The sequence below is a fragment of the Sorex araneus genome, chromosome 2 (genome assembly GCF_027595985.1).
Source record: "Sorex araneus isolate mSorAra2 chromosome 2, mSorAra2.pri, whole genome shotgun sequence".
Classification (NCBI taxonomy): Eukaryota; Metazoa; Chordata; class Mammalia; order Eulipotyphla; family Soricidae; genus Sorex; species Sorex araneus.
The window spans coordinates 139,919,783-139,942,678 of record NC_073303.1 but is presented as its reverse complement, the minus strand read 5'-3'; the positions used below and the strand labels follow the sequence as shown (position 1 = coordinate 139,942,678).

General features: G+C 43.4%; 1 protein-coding gene and 1 non-coding gene across 2 annotated transcripts; both read left to right on the top strand.

The window, feature by feature from the left end:
• The first annotated feature begins 2,778 nt into the window (after positions 1-2,778).
• On the top strand, positions 2,779-22,179 carry TIMMDC1 (translocase of inner mitochondrial membrane domain containing 1). Its single transcript, XM_004606780.2, has 7 exons — positions 2,779-3,280; positions 6,079-6,244; positions 10,593-10,681; positions 11,700-11,767; positions 17,906-17,984; positions 21,060-21,170; positions 21,796-22,179. Exons 1-7 carry the CDS (start codon positions 3,132-3,134, stop codon positions 21,944-21,946), a joined length of 813 nt encoding a protein of 270 aa, XP_004606837.2. The 5' UTR covers positions 2,779-3,131; the 3' UTR covers positions 21,947-22,179.
• On the top strand, positions 6,612-6,744 carry LOC129403019 (small nucleolar RNA SNORA5). Its single transcript, XR_008629009.1, has one exon. It is a non-coding gene; the product is annotated as a small nucleolar RNA SNORA5 (small nucleolar RNA).
• Positions 22,180-22,896: the final 717 nt, after the last annotated feature.

Sequence of the window (22,896 nt, the reverse complement as noted above, 5' to 3'; positions counted from 1 at the left end):
GGATTCTGTTAGGCAAAGGCTGTGTCAAAGCAAGTATTGTTGAGTACTGTTTCACAGTACGGTGACACACTCAAGTCCTTTATTCCGTGGTGATTGTACATCTGAGAAGACAGCTACAAGTGAAAAAGTGAGCCATGTAAACCTCTCATCACCATTTGGCTTGTGCTGCTCTGAGACTTGTCAAAAAGAGTAAAACACAGAGGGAAACTGTTTCCCTAATGATGAAAGTAAGTCAGGGGCTTCAGAAAAGCAGGAGTATGGGAGGGTGACCGAGAAGCAAATGTCTGAGGAATTGAGATAGAATGGAAGGGACAGGTGAGCAATGATCAAGAGCAGGCACTTCCTGTAGGAAAGGGAAAGTTACAGAAGGTGCCAGCTGCCCAAAAGAGGACAGTTAGGAAGTTTTGTCACAACTCGAACCTCCTTTATATATGGAAGGTTGTGTGTGGAATGATTAGCACCATCACCCATCAGTTGGAAGAATTCTTTCCTCTCTGAATGATTCTGAGGTCATCTTAGGCAGTTAGCAGTTACCACTTTTCTTTTTGGGTCACATCTGGCAATGCTTAGGGGTTACTCCAGGCTCTGCACTCAGAAATGACTCCTCCCGGTGCTCAGGGGACCATATGGAACGCCAGGGATCTAACCCAGGTTGGCTGTGTGCAAGGCAAACGCCCTCTCCACTGTGCTATTGCTCCAGCCCGCATTTAGCATTTTTTCTCTTTAAATGTAGGAGTACTGCTATGTATTCAGCCATTGATTAAGCTGATTGAATTGGGCATGAACTCCACTTAAGCACTTTCTTTAGGTAAATTAAGACAGACCTCACAGTCGTTTTCCTGGCCTTGGTGCTTTATCGCAGTGCCCACCTATGACTGCAGCAACCTGGAGCCACAGGGAGGGCCATGACTCAGGAGATCTGAATTTAACAACCTACCTGCCAGACAACTGCAAGGCCCTGGAGACAGAAATATTTGTGGGCTCTGACCTCAAAGTTAATCTGTGATATACATCGGCAAACTGGAAATTGTTATGTAGGGTAGTAAACACTATGATGGGAACAGAATGTCATCCTTTTTCCCAGACACAGGAGAAATCTTTCTGTACTATCACTAATTTTTTTTTTTTTTGCTTTTTGGGTCACACCCAGCGATGCTCAGGGGTTACTCCTGGCTTTGCACTCAGGAATTGCTCCTGGCAGTGCTTGGGGGACCATATGGGATGCCGGGGATCGAACCCAGGTCGGCTGCGTGCAAGGCAAACGCCCTACCCGCTGTGCTATTGCTCCGGCCCCCACTATCACTAATTTGACTAGTTGCTCACTGTAGTCATTCACTCTGGGCCTATCTATAGAATTTCAGTTTTCAAATTCCAGATTACACTGTATAAACTGTACATTTAAAAAGTGTAGCAAATTTTATAAAGCTAGGCGGATAAAGGGTAGCATATTTAAAATTACATTTAGAAAGTATAGGAGGGGTAGGAATTGGCAAAGAGGACAATGAATTTTGGTTGTGAGCAAAGATTAAAATCACAAAGCCAATTTGGGAAAAATTCCAAATATGTGCATTTTAACTAAAACATTTATTTTTTGCTTTTTGGGTCACACCTGGCAATGTACAGGGGTTACTCCTGGCTCTGCACTCAGGAACTACTCCTGGTGGTACTCATGGGATGCTGGAATCAAACCCGGGCAGGCCGCGTGCAAGGCAAATGCCCTACTCGCTGCACTATGGCTCCAGCCCCTAAAACTGATTTTTTTTTTTAAATCGTGGTTAAGATTCTACTGATGACTTTGGTCAACCCGGCCTGACTGGGGGTTCATTTGCTAAGGAAGGGATGCGACATTGCTTGGGGACCTAAGAGTGCCAGGGACACCAAGGCCACATGGGTGTAAGGGGTCCAACACTCTTTCCAGCAATAAAAGCTAATTCGGAACATATGTTAACAGTGAATCTAGTGATGTAAAAATATTGCTAAGTGGGGCTGGAGCAATAGCTCAGAGGGTAGGGTGTTTGCCTTGCATGCGACCGACCTGGGTTCGATTTCCAGCACCCCATATTGTTCCCTGAGCACCGTCAGGGGTAATTCCTGAGTGCAGAGCCAGGAGTAACCCCTGTGCATCGCCAGGTGTGACCCAAAAAGAAAAATATTGCTAAGTGCCGAACAGCTGACCAAATTCCCTAAGTTGGATTCTTTTTGAGAAACCGTAGCTTTACGATCTAAAGGGTGCAACTCCATCTTATTAAGAACTACCTGAGGGGTTGGAGCGATTGCACAGCGAGTAGGGCGTTTGCCTTGCACGCGGCCGCCTGGGTTCGATTCCCAGCATTCCACAGGGTCCCCTGAGCACCGCCAGGGGTAATTCCTGAGTGCAGAGGCAGGAGTAACCCCTGTGCATCGCCAGGTGTGAGCCCCCCCAAACAGGAAAAAACAAAAAACTACCTGAGTTCTGGAAAGGTCGGTGTAAGGGGCATCATCAAGGCGCATTTTCAAGGGTTTGGTCCTTTCCGAGAACAAACCCCTCACCACCCACCTAGCAGGTGCTTTGGTACTTGTACAAACGTTTACATTCCTCACTTACATTGCTACTCCCTTTATTTCGGTGCGACTGTGTGTTTTAAATATACGCTAAATTGGGCTGGAGCTTGAGCACAGCGGGCAGGGCGCTTGCTTGCAAACGGCCGGCCCAGGTTCGATACGGCAGCCCCGCCAGGAGTGATCCCGGAGCACAGGGCGTGAAAACAAGCCCTGAGCACTGCCAGAAATAAACGCGAAACTACTGGAACGCGAGACCGTTTCGGGTGGCCCAGAACCAAGCCAGCACAGGAGGCCGGAAGCCACAGGGCACAGAGCGCCGAGAGCGTGGGCCCGCAACCCCACTTCCGGGGGGCGGAGATGACCTCGCCGAGGTCCTTTGCGCGCACAACCGGAACGACTTTGGCTCCTTCCGCCCCCTGACCTTTGTCCTGCTGGGGGCGGGACTTCCCCCCACGGCCATTGGTAGTCCTGCAGATGGACAGGGCTCCAAGGTGACAGGCGCCCGTGTCCGCCCGGGCGTCCCCGCTCGCGTTTGCAGAGCTTACTTCCTGATCGGCGGCGTGGGTTCGCTCCCGGGCTCAGGGAGGGCCATGGAGGCGGCCCGGAAGGCGCCGGGTGCTTTTCCTCGTGTGTCGGCTGCGGAGCGCCCTGCCGAGGACCAGCAGCTTCCTTCCTACGTCCCCGAGCCCGGCTTCCCCGAGAGCGGATGGGGCCGCCTCCGGCAGCTGTTTGTCAAAGAGTAAAAGTGCCCGGGGCCGGGGAGGGCCGGGTGGACGCCCCGGGAGCGCTGGTTCCTGTGCAGGGCGTTTGGATTCTGGGGGTTGTCTCCTGGCATTGCCATTTGGTAGTTCTTCCTGTCTGTTGACAGGCTGGTTTCCAAATTGGAAGGGAGACAAACTCAGTGGAACTTGAAACGCTTAGGGATCTTAAGGGTCCGTACCTTAGAAGCGTTGAGCCCAGTGTCCCATTGACCCAGAATGAACGTTTGCAGAATTCCACTTCAGAGTTCTTTGGCGTCTTGGTGATGACAGTACTCCCAGCCCGCCCCCTCCAGAAATGTAGAGGTTGGAGAGATTGCATAATTGTAAAGTTTTTATCCGGTCAAATATGAAATACTGCAATTATTGGCTCGTTTTAAGAAAATATATCACCCTTACTCACAAGGCTGTTTCTTGAATTAATGTTAAAGAAGAATTCTCGGTCATTTCATCTTTCATTGATTATACTAGTTAAAAGTCTACCTTTTCAGGTGTAGTACTTTGCCATCTTGTGCTTTTATTTTGTGGCTAAATTATGTGCAAGTTTTATTATGTTGCTGAGATGATTGGGGTAGGGGAGCTAGCAGACTTTTATTTTATTTAGAGTTTATGTCAAAGATAATGAAGCAGCCTTTCTTGTTGATCCAGCATTTGCTTGAGGTTCCTGTGAAAGATCCCATGGAGTATATCATGGAAGAGACTTGCTTGAATTGTCTTTCCAAACTGTGGAGTGCTGGAGCTGGAAGAAGTTTGAAAGATAGTGTGTATGACATTTTTGCTCCCCTCCTTGAAGAGGATGAGGAAACCAAGCTTTAGAAAACAGGCTGTAGGTTTTCTAAGCAGTGAATGACAGAAGCAGAGCTACAACCTCATTGCTTTATTGGGTGCACCTCACCTCTGCTGTTTCTTCACCATCCTTCAGCTGTTATGGCCAATTATAAGAATTCTGAGAGCTTTGTGTCCATATTGATAAAATGGTAATAAGTACCAAGTTACGAAAATTTCTCTCCCTCACATTCCCTTTATTTAAACACCATGGTTTACAACCAGCATGTATATTTCAATGGCTTGTTCAGGGCAATATTTTTCTAGTTATCTTTTAGTTTAAGGTGGGCAATCTTCAAAATCAGTATTAGGATACTACATTATGTTCATCACCGAGAATCTTTGGTTTCTATCACCATGAGATTAACTTGACCCCTTCCTGGCTTGTAAATATTTTTCTTTCCCTCGATCTTTTTTTTTTAAACTTCCTGTGTGTGTGCATAGTTTTGGGGTACACCTGGCTGTGTTTAGAGGTTGCTTCTGGCAGTACTTGGGGACCATGCAGTTCGAGGAACCAAACCTGGGCCTCCTGCATGCAAGGCATGAGCTCAGCCCTCCAAGCTGTGTCTGGCCTCGTGTGGTTCAATCTTAAATTCTTTTTACCTTTTCTGAACTTGGCTATAGGCCAGTGTGTAAGTTTGGGTCTTCGTTTTTTTTTCCCTCTGCTGCCCGGGATCCAACCCAGGGCCTCACTTCTGTGAGACACATGCTCTACCAGTGAGCCAATTTGCCGACCCTGTAAGAATTGCTTTTGATCTTAATCATCAGAAAAAGTATAAAGTTCAAGTCACAGCAATTTTTTTTTCTGTTGAAATAAGCATAAGAATACAGTTTCCTGAAAAATGCTATTTAAATACTTCTCTCATACAGGCAGAAACTGTCAGTACTCATTGATTCTGATTTTAGAAATCTTGCTGTTACTGGCCATTAGTTAACGCATGTCTCATGTTGGAAGAAAGCAAGTTAATAATGTAAATAACATTTAGTAGTTTACTTTCCTAAGGAGGTTTATTATTTATAGGATCTCAGTACTAAGATCTGCTTAGCTTTAGCTACTACTTTACTTTAGCTACTAAGAGCAGTTTCCAGAGGACTCTCCATTAGCAGATTTCCAGAGGTTTCCATTTGGATCTTTGGAATCTCCATTAGGAGTTTCAGTTTCTTATGCATTTGAGAATAATATACTTAACGGAACAGCAAGTGTTCTTTGTTATTTATCATACCCTCTGGTGCTCACAAATGATCCTTGGCGGTGCTCAGGGGACCGTATATGGCGCCAGGGATCAAAATGGGGACAGTGGGAGGAGGCAAGTGCTCTACCTTTTGTACTATTTCACTAGCTCTTTGGGTTTTTGTTACTTGCAAGTGGTCTGTGCTGCCCTTCTGATGACATTTGCAGTACAGACCCAACTCCATTTGAATCAGGGCCAGAGAGGTGGTACAGTGGATAAGGAGTGACCCCTGAGCACCACCACATGTGGACCAACCCTCCCACTCCCAACAAAAATGAAAAAATGAAAAAAAAAAGGAATACTGATTTCTGCATCTGGCTCACAAAAACAATAAACATTGCCAGGCCTGTTTAGAACAGTTATTGTTATCAGCAATATAATATATATGCAGGAAAAATTGTGCATTAATATCAGTGAATTTTCAAATCAAGCAGCTGTGTATCCAAACCAAAAAAAAGCATTACCAGTATACCCAGGAGACAACTCTTGTGCTCCTCCAAGCTGTTGTCTTCCTAGGCGTAACCACTAGCTTACTTTCTCACAGGATAGATTCATATTGGCTGATTCTGAGCACCTGTAATATAACTGCATTAATTTTGTCAGAGGATTTAATCAGTTCTGCCCATGATGAAAAACGTACTGTTTGGGATAATTATGTTCCTTGGAGAATGTTATCTATAAACTAATTTGAAATAGCTTTTGTCTCTTTTTGATTTTTTTAGTGAACAGCAAAGAATATCAAAGGAACTTGAGAATATTTATAGGGCAGCAGTTTCGGCAGGCATCATTGGCTGGGCCTACGGGGGAATACCAGCTTTCATTCATGCGAAACAGCGTTACATTGAGCAGAGCCAAGCAGAAGTTTATCACAACCGGTTTGATGCTGTGGTATGTACTATGTTTTAATAGTATTTTGAGGCATCCCCATCTAGTAATTTGTTCACACTTTATCATTTGTGTAGGAGGTCAGATGGGAGGGCTTAGGAGGGTAGAGCAAAGAAACAACGTCTGTATTTAATAGTGGGTAAGGTGCTTGCCTTGCACTCAGCCACTCTGGGTTTGAACCTGGCACTACATACCTGAGTACCTGAGTACCATCAGGAGTGATCTCTGAGCACAGAGCCAAGTAGAAACCCAGAGCATTGCCAGGCCATGATCTCCTAAAATAAAAATTGAAAGCCAGAAACAATAATAGTGGAAGTACTAAGGTTCAAGTGCAGACATCTGGCATGGTGGGCCACTATTTGAAAGGTAGAGCAGCTGTGTCAAATTCAGTGCCTGCCCCACCCATGGCAGACACTGGCCCAAAAGGCTGCCACAGTGAAATGTGACTCATGGGCCCTGATCCCCTACCTGGGCCTCAGGGATAAATTTGGTTACAGACATTTTAAAAAAGGATCTACAGTGGCCAGAGAGAGAGTAAAAGGGTAGGTAAGACATCTTGTACACAGCTGGTTCTGGTTTGATCTATGGCGCCACATACAGTCAGTCCCCTGAGCATTGTCAGGTGTGAAGCCTGAGCACTGCTGGTTGGGACCAGAAAACAAAATAGACAACAGTCACTCGACTTGCTGTTTTTTTGAAATGAACTTTGTTGATTGTTTGGTGTTCAGAGACCATGCAGTGCTGGGGATTGAATCTGAACCTCCTTCATGCGAAGCAAGCACTCTCAGTATGTTAAATTAAAGACGCTCCAGTGTGTTAAGTCCCTCCAGCGTCCTCATTCTTCAAGGCTTAACTGTAGCCTATTTATCCATTTACAAAACTTGTTGGAAGTAAACTAGCTCACATTAAACCAAATAATAACTAACACAACTTTGCAGTTTATAGTGTGCTGACTCATTTGTTATATCTTAGATCTGCACTTCATTTTTATTGTATTAGCGGAGAAGTAACAGTGGATAGTGCTTTGTTTTGTTTTAATTGTTAGTTAAAGAAAAGTTGTGGAGGTTGTACAAAGAATTCCTATATAAGATTCATCCACCTTATTCAAAGGTTGACATTCTACCCCTCTTGCTCTGTATAATGGATGCTATTATTTGTGAACTGCTTGTAAATAAGTTATAGACAGGATGAATACTTCCACATGCGTTTTCAAAAAGCAGGTACATTAACTTTTGAAAACTATTATCCAGGTGAGGAAATTGATACACTAACATAGTACAATGACATACTTCATGTAAATTTTCTAGCTATCCCACGATTTTATTTTTATTTGTTTTGTTTTGTTTTTTGTTTTTTTGGGTCACACCCAGCGATGCTCAGGGGTTACTCCTGGCTTTGCACTCAGGAATTACTCCTGGCGGTGCTTGGGGGACCATATGGGATGCCGGGGATCGAACCCGGGTCGGCCGCGTGCAAGGCAAACACCCTACCCGCTATGCTATCGCTCCGGCCCCACGATTTTATTTTTAAAGTATATAAACAATAGCTTTTTTCTTTGTCTTGGTCCAAGGCTAATATTACATCAGATATTCCAATTTGCTTATTGAGGCTCAGTTGTCTTTAATCTGGAACAGTGTTTATATCTTTTTAGACATCCATTGATTTTTTTTTTTTACGACTATGGCCTGTTTGCTGTAGAAAATGTCGCTCATGTAGATTCGTTTGACATTTTCTGTGCTTCGATTCCAGTTCTTTGTTCTGTCAGGAAGACCCTGCAGTGATGGATGTTCCCTTGACACTCTCACAGGGGCACATACTCTGTTGACCCTGGACTCGTGATGTTTATATTAGTCCTGGGTGAAGATGGTCTCTGCTATGATTATCCATTGTAAAATCAGTTTGTTTCCCTTTTAATTAGTAAGCATTTTAGAGGTACTTCTTAAGTACTTGACGACTATGTAAATACCATATTCCCATCAAATCTTTATTTTAGTTTTATCATTCATCGATGATTTTTATTTTATGGGGCTGGGGGGACGGTGTTTAGGCCACACCCTCCGTGCTTCAGGGCTGTTCCCACCTCTGTGCTTGGAGATTGTTCCCGTTGGTGCACAGGAGACCACGTGGTGCTAGGTACCCAGTTGGGGTTGGCTGCATGCAAGGTAAGCCTTAACACTGTACTATCTCACCAGCATCTCACTGATGATTTTTGAGTTATTGTGGTGGTTGTCAGTGGCCTTTTTCTGGTTCCATCGTTCTGTATTCATCGGTTAGTGCCCAGTGAGAAAGAGCTCTCCTTTCATCTGTATGTGAATCATTTATGGCAGTGTGAATTCGTGGATTCTTATCTCTTTTTTTTCCATTTGTAATCCATTATTTCTTTTGATGCATAGATTTTTCGATCTTTGGACCATTGGAGACCCCTCAGGCTGGTTCCTCTGTCATTTTGATATGCCCCCCAATATTCTTTGAGAATGTCAAAGAGTAAATAACACAATGTTACTTTTTGGCACACCAAGATACCCTCACTTGTCTTTTAGTTTTTCAGCACCAGTCCGGGAATTAGCCATTTCATCAGTGAATTCTAATTTATTTCAAAGGAAAATTATATTTAAAAGCCCTGGTATTTCAAAGATCTGGTATTAGGCTTAATTTTTACCTAGGCAGGCAGACCCAGTAGATGTACATACTCCTAGATATATTGCATTTATTTCTATAACTGCCTATATAAAGATACCTTACAGAGGGGCTGGAGTGATAGCACAGCGGGTTGGGCCTTGCATGCAGCTGACCTGGGTTCGAATCCCAGCATCCCATATGGTCCCCAGAGCATCGCCAGGGGTAATTCCTGAGTGCATGAGCCAGGAATGACCCCTGTGCATTGCCGGGTGTGACCCAAAAAGCAAAAAAAAAAAAAGATACCTTACAGAGATACCTTTCACTTTTGATTTGCTCAATACAGTAGTTAAGAATTAACTTAGGGTTTTTCTTGAATTATAAAAAATCCAGACTTTATCTTCATAGTATCATACCAGACTTGTTTCACAACGGTATAATGAAAATGGAGCAAAGGGATAAAAAAAAAAGATATATATTCCAATTGTATGTATATCTTATTGGTGGAGTTGTCATGGTTAGAAGCCATGTTATCTGAATTTTAAAACATGCCCAGAGAAACAGTTGTAGAGATTAAAATGAGATAATTTGTTAGCATAACTTTCAGGTAGAATGTTCCTCATCTGCTCTTTTCTTGAACATATGTAGAATTCTTACTCTTCACCCTTAAATTTACCATCTACTTAGTTCTTAGCATTTTTTATTTTTCCCCAGAATTGAATATAAAAGCCTCTCTGTATAGATTTTATACTTGCCGGGATGTTTCTCCATGACATAGGTTTTCGGTGTTTAATTGATGGTTACTTGGGGGACATTGACTTCTTATTTTCCTTTTCATCACCTGATAGAACGGGTGATGTCACTTTTGCTTAAGCTTCAGTATGGAATCAGTGCTGTTTCTAGAGATTTTCTGTTTTGTTGTCCCTGCCTCATCCGTAGCTGTCATCCTTCCAGCGGAGTCTTATAATCAAGAAAGTGTCAAGCACTGGTTTTTGGAAGAAAGCTTGCTACACTGGGGGCTGTGGGGTATCAGATGGAGGGACACTGGGGCCAGGGTTGGGGGAGGGGACCTGCTGGAAGGTGCGGTGCTGGAATGTTTTATGTGTGAAACCCTATCATCGACAGTATTGTAAATCACAGTGCCTGTCACTGTCACTGTCATCCCATTGCTCATCGATTTGCTCAAGCGGGCACCAGTAACATCTCCATTGTGAGACTTATTACTGTAACGTTTTTGGCATATTGAATATGCCACGGGTAGCTTGCCAGGCTCTGCCGTGCGGGCGACATACTCTCGGTAGCTTGCCTGGCTCTCCGAGAGGGATAGAGGAATCAAACTCAGGTCAGCCTCGTGCAAGGTGAAATCCCTGCCACTGTGCTATATCCCTCCAGCCCACACAGTGCCTCAAATAAAATAAAATATTTTTAAAGTCTCAACAGACAAGTTGAGAAATAAGATTTTTTTTCTTTTTCTTTTTGGGTTACATCCGGTGATGCTCAAGGCTGACTCCTGGCTCTGCACTCTGGAATCACTCCTGGCAGTGCTTGGGAAACCATATGGGATGCTGGGAACTGAACCTGGGTCGGCCGCATGCAAGGCAAACGCCCTACCCGCTGTGCTATCACTCCAGCCCTGAGAAATAAGATTTTTTTTTTTTTTTTTTTTTTGAGAAATAAGATTTTTAAAAAGAATGTCAAGGTGTCTTGAGCCTCACCACCTTCCTCTTGCCCCTAGCAATCTGCACACCGTGCTGCCACACGCGGCTTCATCCGCTACGGCTGGCGTTGGGGGTGGAGAACCACGGTGTTCGTGACCATATTCAAGTAAGTTCTCTGAATTGCCACACACACTTGGGTATTCTTTTAAGATAACATCTTTCAAATAAGAACGATTATAAGAACTAAGCAGCCACCTGAAAGAGCTTTATAGCACCCTTTCTACAAGAACCTTAGCTGGCTTTGTAAAAGGCCAGTCCAGTTGTACTTTTGCATTTGTAGAGGTATCCTACCAACTAATATCAGAATAAACAGATTTCTAAGTAAATGAATGGATAAAAACATAGTGTGTACATGTATATATGTGTATATATGCAGTGAAACATAGGGGTTGGAGAGATGTAGTACAGCAGGTAGGGTGTTTGCTTTGCACATGCCAATCTGGGTTGGATCCTGGCATCCCGTATGGTCCCCCAAGCCCGCCAAGGGTGATTCCCAGGTGCCAAGCCAAGAGTAACTCCTGAGCATTGCCAGGTGTGGCCCTCAGACAACAACAACAAATCAGTACCTGAATTTTAAAAAGATTTTTTTTTTTTGGGGGGGGGGTTTGTTTTGGGGCCACATCCAGTTGTGCTCAGCACTTACTCCTGGCTCATGTCAGGGATCAGACCCAGATTGGCTGTGTGCAAGACAAACACCCAATACAGATAAGCTACTGTATTATCACTCTGGCCCCAGTTAAAAAATAATTTTAAGAGATATTCTGGAAAACCCCTTCTGTTTCTTCTGTACTTAAGTGAATATTTAAAAAATGTGATTTTTCTTCTCTTGCTGTCTAGAAAACTGACAGGCATATTAGCCGTCTGGACCGCATTGAGTGTACTGGATTGAGGGGCTGGAGTGGGGCTGCAGTGGGGAACTGCGCACCCTACACGCACCAACCCTGGTTCGATTCCTAGCCTGCCAGGAGTGATTCCCTGAGCACCACTGAAAGTCTCTGGATTATGATCAGGAGTAGGGACCGCCTTAGTTGGCTCCTCTACCCTGTCCTGTCGCTTGAGTTAAATTTACATTCAGGAGGAGAAATGGGATTTCTTTAATGTGTGATTTTCCCCTCTCTTCACAGCACAGTGAACACTGGCCTAACTGTATACAGAAATAAGAATGCCCTCAGCCATTTTGTCGTGGCAGGAGGTAATTTATTTTTATTCTTGTTTATATTTCCAATCTTTCTCACCATATAAGATGTACAGAATCCTTGGGATGGTTTCTCAGCATTCATGCAAGTTGTATGGTTCTTGCTGTATTTAGTAAACAAACAGAAAAGGTAATTGATTTCCTGGAATTTTTTTATTTGTGCCAGGCCTGGTGGTACTCAGGGCTCACTCCTGGCTCTGTGCTCAGGGATCGCTCCTGGTGGTGCTCAGGGGACCAAACGGGGTGCCTGGAACCAAACCCAGATTGGCCATGAGCCGGGCAAGCACCCTACCTGCTTAACCTTGATTTCTTGGAATATTTTGAATTGAATATGGATGGGAAAAAATAGGTTGGTAGGTCAATTTTTATTGGTATTTTTATTGGCATCTCATTGTGATTTTTATTTTTCTCTAATAGTGATGGTGAGTATCCTTTCTGCTTCCCGGTCAGTTTTGGATCTTCCTTGGAGAAATGCTTAAGTCCTTTCTCTTGGTTTCCTTCAGTAACAGCAGTGGAGCAAGGGGCCTCATGGGGTGGTGGTGATCAGAGGTGTGCAGAGAAGGCCTTTCGGAGACGAAGAATGGAAAATAGCAAACCTGCGAGGAAAAGTAATGTGGGCAGGGACTGTCAGGGAAGGGTTCTTAGTCCAGAAAGCTCTTCAAAAGCAGAGAACTAGGGCTTGCGTGGGTGAGGGGAAGAGCGGTGTGGAACAGGGCTGGGCAGGAAAAGTAGGAAAGGGCCAGTGTTTTCATAGCAAGAGTCTGAGGTTTGCTTTAAAGAGCTCTGGCTCTGGTAGATATGCCCTTTCTTAAAAGGCAGCAGGAGAGATAGTGGTGGCGGGGGCAGGGAGGAGGTGTAGGATGTTTGCCTTGAATGGCCAACCTAAGTTTGTTCCCTGGCATCTCATATTGTTCCCCAGAGTACCACCATGAGTCCTTGAGCCTTGCCCGGTGTGACCCAAAACCAAAACAATACAAAACAAAAGGTAGGGCTGGAGTGATAGCACAATGGGCAGGGCATTTGCCTTGCATATGGCCGACCCGGGTTTAATTCCCAGCATCTCATATGGTCTCCCAAGCGCTGCCAGGAGTAATTCCTGAGTGCATGAGCCTGTGTGTGACCCAAAAAGCAAAAAAAAAAAAAAAAAAAAAAAAACAACCAAAAAAAAAGGTAGCATCAAAAGAAGTATCAAAAAGTGTTACTTCCAGGGGGCTGGAGTGATAGCATAGCGGGTAGGGCGTTTGCCTTGCATGCAGCCAACCCGGGTTCAAATCCCAGCATCCCATATGGTCCCCTGAGCACCACCAGGAGTAATTCCTGAGTGCACAGCCAGGAGTAAGCCCTGTGCAGAGCCAGGTGTGACCCAAAAACCAAAAAAAAAAAAAAAAAAGTGTTACTTCCAGAAATATAAATGATAAATATAAATAACCATATAAGTGGTTAATTTCATTTATATTTAACATCTTAGCTGTTAAATATAAATGAAATTAACCATTTAAGTATTGAAAGTGTTATTTCTAAGAAGTATAAATGATGTTAAATGCACACAAACCTGCGACTCTTGTGCATTGTCTTGCATACAAACATGCACATGTACTGCTTATAACTTTTCTCTCTCTCTTTTTTTAAATTAAATCACAGTGAGATACATGCAAGATAGATTTTATTGAATGAAATTTCCTTAGATGTTAGGGGAGAGAAAGAGAGGAATATGTGCTCAGGAGAGAACACGGCCTTCTGCAGAGTGAAAAACAACCAGAAGAGAGTGATTTGGGGCCAGAGTGATAGGACAGCAGGGAGGGCGTTGTCCTTGCATGCGGCCGACCCAGGTTCGATCCCCAGCATTTCATATGGTCCCCCAAGCACCACGAGGGGTAATTCCTGAGTGCAGAGCCAGGAGTAACCCCTGAGCATTGCTGGCTGTGACCTGAAAAGCAAAAAAAAAAAAAAAAAGGAGAGAGATTTGTGTTCAGGGGAGAACAGGAGCTTGAAAGAGCAAGCCTTTGTTTTTTTTTTTAAAAAAAAAAAACACTTGAAAATAGGGCTTTAAAGAGACAGTACAATGGGTAGGGCACTTGCCTTGCATACAGCCAACCTGGGTTTGATCCCCAGCATCCCATATGGTCCCCCAAGCATGACCAGGAGTGATTCCTGAATGTAGAGCCAGGAGTAAGCTATGAACATTGCTGGGTATGGCCACAACACAAAACAGAAACAAAATTTGGAGATAACTTAAAGCTGGAAGTTGGAAAAATAAGTCAGACAAGGGGTGCCATATTTCCTTCAAATACAGAAATGCAGCTGTTGCTAATAGCACAGTTCCCTCATTTGTGCTTTTGTGAGTGTTCTCTCTCTGTATCTGTATACACATATGCATACTGTGAATTTACATTTTACTGAAACATTAAAAGTTATAAAACTAGAAATAAACATTAATAGCGCTAGAGCAGCTAGAACTTGCCCATTTTAATTCATAAACTTTTTTACTAAGTATTCCATATTCTCAAATGTTGATACCCAGACTAAACTCTTCTCTTCTCTACTCCTTTCCTTGGTTCTGCTTTTCTGTTTTCTATCATCTGTCCCATTAAAGAAACAAACAGCTGGAGAGAACACAGGTGTTCGCGCACTTGTCTTGCATGTAGCTGATGTAGCTCATGTGCTACTTGTTCTAGCTTTATGTGTCTATTTAGATTTCCCAAGCCCAGCATATTCCTTCTTTACATTTATTGGCCTCTCTTTTTTGTTTGTTTTGGGGTCATGCCCAGTGGTTCTCAGGAGTCACTCCTAGGGGAGAATGAGTGGTGCTGGGATTGAACCAGAGTCAGTCTTGTGCAAGGAAAGCACTTAAAGCTCTGTACTTATCTCTCTGGCTCTGCAATACAGATTTTTGTCTCACATACCAATGATCAACATTGAACATAATACATAATGTTAAAACATTAAGGTAGGGGCCCAGAGCTTATGTGATTAGATCAATACTTTATTTAAAAAAAAAAAGAAGAAGAACATTAAGTTTCCCTGGGCTGGAGCAGTAGTTTGGTAAGACACTTCCATTGCACATTACTTACCTAGGTTTGATCCCTGGCACCACACATGGTTCCTCAGCGCTGCCAGGAGTGACCTCTGAGCACAAACCAGGTCTAAGCCCTGAGCACATTCAGGTATGGCCCACACACAACAAACCCCCCCCCCCAAAAGAAAAATCCCACAAACAAAAACCAACAATGAAACAGCAGAATTATCTATAACAACCATTTGAAGGTGCTGAAAATTGACCAAGGGCTCTCAGCACAATTAGAAGTGAGCATTAAAGAATTGCTGCTGAATTCTGGTGAGAACAGTAGGAGCCTGCGGCATTTCATCCTGGTCACTCGCACCTCAGCAGCATGAGGCAAAGTTTCACCTTAGCAGTGGAGACTGGAATCAGCAGCAGTTTTGCTGCTCCGGGCGGCTGACTTTTTTTTTTTGAGCAGAGCATGGGAATTCCATGCCTTCCACCTCAGTTTCCACTGTCAGTGCTGGTTTTTCCACCCATCAGGGCTGGTCACTGATCCTATAGAATATTCTTTTCCTTGCCCTGCAGGGTCCGGTCAGTCAACAGTAACAGTGGCAACTGTAGGAGCACTTGGCATTATCTAGTGACCCCGGTTTAGGCTATTCTAATAGTTTTGCTTTTGTTTTCGTGGCTCCAGCGGTCAGACTCAAACCCTTATGCCTGCACCCTCCAGCCAGGCCACGTCTCCAGTCTCTGTCCTAATAGGTTTTTTGAAAACATTTTGTTCGGGAAAGAACACTAGAAACGTAACACCAAATCTAGTATTGTTCTGGGCAATACATTTAAAGATGATTTTCTTTTTGTGGTTCTTGTTAATTTAGGAAGTTAAAAATATGAGTATGTAATATATAACTATTAAGTAAATCACAAATACTGTGTTTTAAAAAATATTGCCCCCCAAGATAGCCATTATTTGTATTGTACATAGTGAGAAAAAAAAATAAGAACAGATGGAAGACATGAAATTTGCTGATACATGGATCGATCTGGAAAATATTCTGCTGAGTGAAATAAGTTAGAGGGAGAGGACAGACACAGAATCATGGCACTTGTTTGTGAGATATAAGGGGACTTAGCAGGATATTATTGCCCAAAGATCGTAGAAATATGAAAGGCAGGGGAACTGTCCTTTGTAGGAAGCTTGTCTCAGTGGGGGTGGGAGGTTAGGACAGGAAACAGATCCCTACAACAAGGACAGGGGGAAGTGGCCCCTCTGGTGAGAACTGGGTGCTGAAAGGTGGTGAGTGGTATGCACGGTCCGCTTGCAGTCACCATATTCGAACCACAGTGCCTGTCATAGAGGCCCCTGGGCTGGGAGGGAAACTGGGGATATTGGCCGAGGGGAGTGGACACGGCTGAAGTGACAGGTATGCCTTAAACTCAGTTATAAATAATTTCATAACTCATGGGAGCACTATTTACAATAGCCAAAATCTGGAAAAAACCGGAGTGCCCAAAAACAGATGACTGGTTAAAGAAACTTTGGTACATCTACACAATGAAATACTCTGCAGCTGTTAGAAAAGATGAAGTCATGAAATTTGCCTATAAGTGGAACAACATGGAGTGTCATGTTGAGTGAAATGAGTCAGAATGAAAGAGACAGACATAGAAAGATCACACTCATATGTGGAATATAAAGTAGCAGAATGAGACACTAACACCCAAGAGTAGTAGAGATTAGAACCAGGAGGTCTGCCCCACAGATTGGAAACTGGCCTCACATGCTGGGGGAAAAGGCAGCAGAGCCAGAGTAGGGAACACCTAGTAGAGAGTATTGGAAGGACCCACTCGGGTTGAAAGCCGAGTACCAAAAGTGGACTATAGACTGAACAGGATGGCCACTCAATACCTCTATTGCAAACTACAACACCCAACAAGAGAGAGAACAAAAGGGAATGCCCTGCCACAGAGGCAGGGTGGGGTGGTGGGGGTTGGGGTGGGGGTGGTGGGAGGGATACAGGGAACATTGGTGGAGGAAAATGGGCACTGGTGGAGGGATGTAAACCAAATACAGACATGAGAGTTCATAAGTTTGTAACTGTACCCCACAGTGATTTACTAATAAAAATTTAAGAAAAAAAAGAAAAGCACAACAACTTTAAAAAAAAAAACACCCTGGTTGTACTTTTCTGGTGAGAAGAAATGAGGAGCCAGCTGCTGGCCAGCAGGGGGCACTGTAGGCCTGTGTCTGCATGGAAAGGAGCCGGTCCAGCAGGGAGGCTGCAGGGGCCACTGGCTGGGTCTGTCGCTTCCTCCTGGACAGGCAGCTCCAGGTCGGGCGGGCTGCACAGTTGGTAGTGTGTGCAGGTGCCGGCACCCTCCCAGGGGCACCTGCAAGCACAGCATGCCAGATCCATATCTAAGGGAGTGAGCCCGTGGCTGACAGCAGGCAGAAAGGACGGGAAGGGAGGAGGCGCTAAAGAAACGTCTAAGAAGGCGAAATAAGAAATTATGGAAACTTTCAATAGGGGCAAATGAAACAGAATGAGAGTTTCCCTTCACAGTAAACACCAAAGCACTGCCTTATCAAGGAACTTATCTTCTTTTCAGACTGTAGCGTGCGTGACGGCTGCTGGCTTTCCTTAGCTTTCAGATTCAGAACAGCCAAGTTGTGAGATATACACACACACACACACACATCTGTGTATGTGTGTATATAAGTATATAGTGTGTGTGTATTGCTTTTTGAGCCACACTGGTGTTGCTGGCGTCTTATTTCCGGCTCAGGAATCACTCTTGGTAGTGGTGGGGATTGAACCTGGGTTGGCTGTGTATAGGCCAAACACCTTCACTCTGTCTCTGGTCCCTGTGGCATAGTAATGTTAGGATCATAAGGCTTATTTAGAGTGACGTAGCTCAGTGGTATGGCTCAGTGGTGTAGCTCAGGGTAGAGAACGTGCCTTATCTGAGGCCCTGAATTTGGTCCTCAATACCACCCAAAACCACTCCCCCAAAGAGAAAGCTTACTTATCTTAATGTATGTTCTTTCTATGGAAGGAATTATTTTTAAATGGAATTCTAGTGTTTCTTTAAAGAATTTAATATTCCTGGTTTTGTGTCTTTGTTTATAATAGCCGTCACAGGAAGCCTTTTTAGAATAAACCTAGGCCTGCGAGGCCTGGTTGCTGGCGGCATAATTGGAGGCTTGCTAGGGTAAGTGATGATGTGGCTTGGTTCTAAATTAACACAGCATTCATTAAGGTTGTGCCTGTCTAGGAAAAAAATCTAATTTCTGTTTAAGAAAAAATTTAACTTTTAGCTCAAGTTAAGTTCTCTAGTCTGTCTTGGTAGTGGCTTAAACGGTCCTTTTTGAATTCTTACCCTGTTGTTGATTTTTCTTCATTTTTTACTGGCTAAAAACAGCATAAATATCACTAGCACCTAAAAATATTTGTAATTTGAATAAAGGGACTTATGAGGAGCAGGAAAAAAAGGATAAGAAACAGAAACACTCTATTTTTTTATTATTATTGATTGAGGTCCTGTAACTTACAATGCTTTAATATGATTCCTCATGCACATAATTCCAACAGCACACCCCATTACCAGTGTACCCACCACCTTCCCCCAAGCAGCCCAGTTCATTTCCCTTAAGTACTTTATGTTTTTACACATTGGATGGGTTTTGTTTAACTTAATAAGTTAATGAAATTTTCTTATTTTGAAAAACTTACAACTGACAGAAAAGTTGATTGAATCAGTGTGTTGAGGATCCATCTCCATCATATTCATTTGCTGTTACTCACTTGCTCATCGTATATGTGTAGAATGTATCTAAATTTCTTTCTCTTTTTTGATAAAGTTATTTGAGACCTTATAAGGTGTTACTCTTAAGTACATTGTCATGTCTTTCCCAGAATGAAGAATATTCTACAATGATAATTTAGTAGTATTGATTCACTGTAACTTTCTAAGATAAGGTGCATATTAAAAAGTTTTCGGCTATTAAAATAGTGCCACATACATATATGTATATGAGGCTAAAGAGATACTACAGGGGTTAAGGCCCTTTCCTTGCATGATCTCTGATAGCACATATGATCCCTGGGGTATGTCAGGAATGATCCCTGTGTATAGAGTCAAGAGTGAGCCCTGAGCACTGCTGGGTGTGGGACACTCCTCTTCCCTGCAGTTTTTTAAAATGTGGGATCCAGTTTTATATTGCATTTGATTATATCTCTTTGTTTTGATTTCGGGGGCCACATGTGGTGACTTGGGAAGCCACTGTGTGTAGTTTAAATATTTCTCAATTGTTTTTTGAGTATTCTTTCATAGTTAGACTTAAATGGTTCTTGTTTTGTTTTGTTTGGGGTTTTGTTTTTTTGGTTTTTGGTCATATCTGGTAATGCTCAGTGGTTACTCCGGGCTCTGCACTCAGGAATTACTCCTGATGGACTCCTACCTGGGTCGGCCACACAAAAGGGAAGTGCTCTGCCCACTGGATTGTCTCTCCGGCCCCAGACTTAAAGTGCTTTTCACTGGACTAAGATGAAGTGTGTTTGTCAGTGATTCAGTTCAGTTGTGTGCATGTCAGTTTCACATCAGGAGGCATATTATGTCACTCATTGTAAGTCATGTTCACTTTAAAGTATGTGATGTTTTATTTCTTTATCTCTGTGTAACAAATTATTGTAAAATACTGCCTGTTTATGATATCACCATTATGATATCACCCGGAAGTCCAGGAGGCTAGGCCAGATTTGCTCTCAGGGTGTCACAGAGCCAAAATTTTAGCTGGGCTAATTTTTAGCTCGAGGCCCCTGGGGAAGAACCTGCTTCCAGACCATCCTGGGTGTTGACGGAGTCCTGTGATATTTGGTGTGAAGTGCCCATTTCCTTTCCCTGCACTTTCCTACCTCCTTTTTAGAGAGCTGTGTTACTGGATTTCTTTAAACAAACAAACAAACAAACTCTGCCATAATCCATTGCAGACATTTTGAGAATAAGCCTACTTGGTTTTCAGGGAGAAATTGTTGAAATGAGCAGCTTTATTTTTGTCATTGTGGTGACAGAGCACAAAAATTGACTGTCTTCAGCATTTTCAGGTGTCCAGTTTAGTAGTGTTCAGTGTATTTGCCTGGGGCTCACCTCGCGCTTCGCCCTATGTGCTTTATGTTAAATGCCGTGTGCTTTCTGCATATGACAGGCTCTTTTGGTCAGAGCTGTACTGTGTACACCGTATCTGCCTCGTTGTTGTCTGTATACATGATGGAAATTCCTTACTTAACAAAGTAATTTTTCAGGTGAGATTATTTCGATTGTAAGCAGAGATGGTTTAAGTTTTATGAAAGTCAAAAAAAAGTCATTCTCTCTGAGAACCAAATCCTGTTCATTAACTTTTCGGATTGTTATCTGTGTCAGTTTCTCAATGGGTAACTATTGACATTGTGGGTGTGGTGATTGCTCTGGACTCTTAAGTTTCAGGTTATTTGGTAACTATCCCACACCCTCACCCCAAAGCCAATAGTGCCCGGCTTCTAATAGGGTTCCTCAGAGTGGGCAATGCTAGCCCCTGGTGGGGGCACCACAGTGAGGTACCCTGGGGGGAGGGATGTGTCTTCTGTTTCTGCATTTAAAGAAGGCAGAGTTCCAGATGAGAACTGCAGGATTTTTCTTTTTTTCCTGTAAAGGGTGTGACAGAAGTCTGGGAACCTTTGCAGTCTGAACAAAACCTCTATGGCCTGCCACATTCATAGTATTCATTTAATTTCTCAGAAATCTTCCGTATAAAGCTACCAGAACTTGTCCTTAATATGATTTTTCATAGTTTATTTCTCACTCATAGTGATTTTTTGAAAAGCCAATTATTATATTTGCTGTTTTTACAACCAGCTAATTTTTATGAAGTTGCACCAATTATTTTTCTAAAATTTTCAGACCAGGAAAGAAATCGCCTTAATATATTTCTTCTTCTTTTTTGTTTGTTTTTTGGGGCCACACTTAACAGTGCTCAGTGATTGCTCCCCCCTCTGTCCTCAGGGGACTGTGAGGTACCAGGAAGAAGACCTAGACCTTCTGCATGCAGAGCGTGTGCTCAGCCTGTTACGCTCTCTCTTCAGCGCACCGTATGTTCTTTTGTTCAGCAAGGCCCCTGTGGTTGTCACATACGTTCCTCTCTAGTTGTTGATGGATCAGTTACTTAGTTGGCATTGCTCAGTCCTTAGCAGAGGCAGGGAGTGTTGCTGGTCTGGTTACTCAGTGACTAACGTCCCCTTTGCTTCCCCTCAGCACTCCTGTCGGAGGCCTGTTGATGGCCCTTCAGAGGTACTATGGTGAGACCACTCAGGAGAGGAAGCAGAAGGACCAGAGAGCACTGCATGAGCTGAAGCTGCAGGAATGGTGAGTAGGGTGTCCGCTATGGTCAGGGGGTCAGAACTTGAAAAAGAGTTGACTTTTCTACTGAGTCCTTCAACTTGTACCACGTACCAACTTTTAAATGAAGATATATAAGAAAATGGACTGGAGCGATAGCACAGCGGGTAGGGCGTTTGCCTGGCACGTGGCCGAACCGGGTTCAATTCTTCCGTGGCATATTTAATATGCCAAAAACAGTAACAACAAATCTCACAATGGAGACATTACTGGTGCCCGCTGGAGCAAATACATGAGCAGCAGGTGACAGTGCTGCGACAATGCTGCAGTGCTCCATATAGGAAAATAAAAGGCACTAATTTGATTTTTCATATGATCACATGAGACTCTTCCCTTTGGAATCTTTTTCAAAGTTAAATTGTAGTAAATCTTGGGGTTGGAGCAATAGTAGGGCTATTTTCCTTAGAATTATATGCAGTCAAAAAAAACAAAAAAAATATGCAGCCAAGTGAGATTTACTACAATTTATTTATTTTTATTTATTTTACTTTAATTTTTTGCTTTTTGGTCACACCTGTGACCCAAAAAAAATTTTTTTTTAAAGTAAAGCAAAAGAGTAGTACACGATATATTCTTTCTCATCTGATTACAGGAAAGCAAGATTGCAATTTACAGAGCTCCTCCCTGGAGAAATTGAAAGTAACTTACAGAAAGATAAATCCAAGGAAGATGCTGAGAAAATTGAAGCCCTGCTAAATCTTCCTAGAAATCCTTCGTCAACCAATAAGCAAGACAAAGACTGAAAAGGTCCTGAGCCTTGGAAAGTTGTTGGATGTTGGAGCGCTGTATTGCCATGCAGTACCATTGCCTGATGACATCTGTCACTGCTGGCACCTGGGCAGGCAGTGATTTTTCCTTTTTCAGTTTTGTTTTCTGACTAAGACTTGGGCTGTTGTACATTCATACATTTAAATACATATTTACATGTATTGGTCTGTTTCCCATGTCTATACTGGTGGATAAATATGTGTTTCTATGGGCTGTTTATTTGTTATTTTCTTGGGGTCAGGGAGACACCTCAGTGATACTCCTCCACATGATACTCTGCCACCATGCTACCAGTTCAGTGCTTAGGCCTGATGATACAGTGCTTCTCGGGCATTATAGTGTTGGGGACTGCCAAGGCCACATCTGGTGATGCTGGGTGGGCCTGCAGGCCAGTATACAGTGATGGGTGGGAGGCCAAGTGTTCTCCACACTATTTCCCCAGCCCTGTTTCTTGGTCACTTTGTGAAAGGCTCCATGATTTCTGTGAAAGGGTACTCTAGGGAATAAAGAACAAACTAGGTAAGACAGTCTTTGTGACCCTTGTACCCTTAGGTCCTGGTAACAGTGGAAGGGTGAGGCGCTAAATGTGTAGGAAGGTGTAGTTTGGTTTTACTACAGACCAAAGATCATTCTACAGGGTCCGAGCAATTGTACAGCGGGGAGGGCGTTTGCCTTGCATGAGGCCAATCTGGCTTTGATCCCCGACATCCATATGGTCCCCCAAGCATATGAGTGTAGGGCCAGGGGTACCCCTGAGCATTTCCCGGTGTGACCAAACAAAAGAAGGAAGCTCCCCCCACCCTCCCAATTCTACACCTTTGTGATAAAATACAGACTTCACAAACAGGAAGTGGCTGTGTCTTATTAGAGAAACCGTCTGTCTATTTTTCCCCTTCATAGTGCTGACAGAGCATCTCTGCTGTGC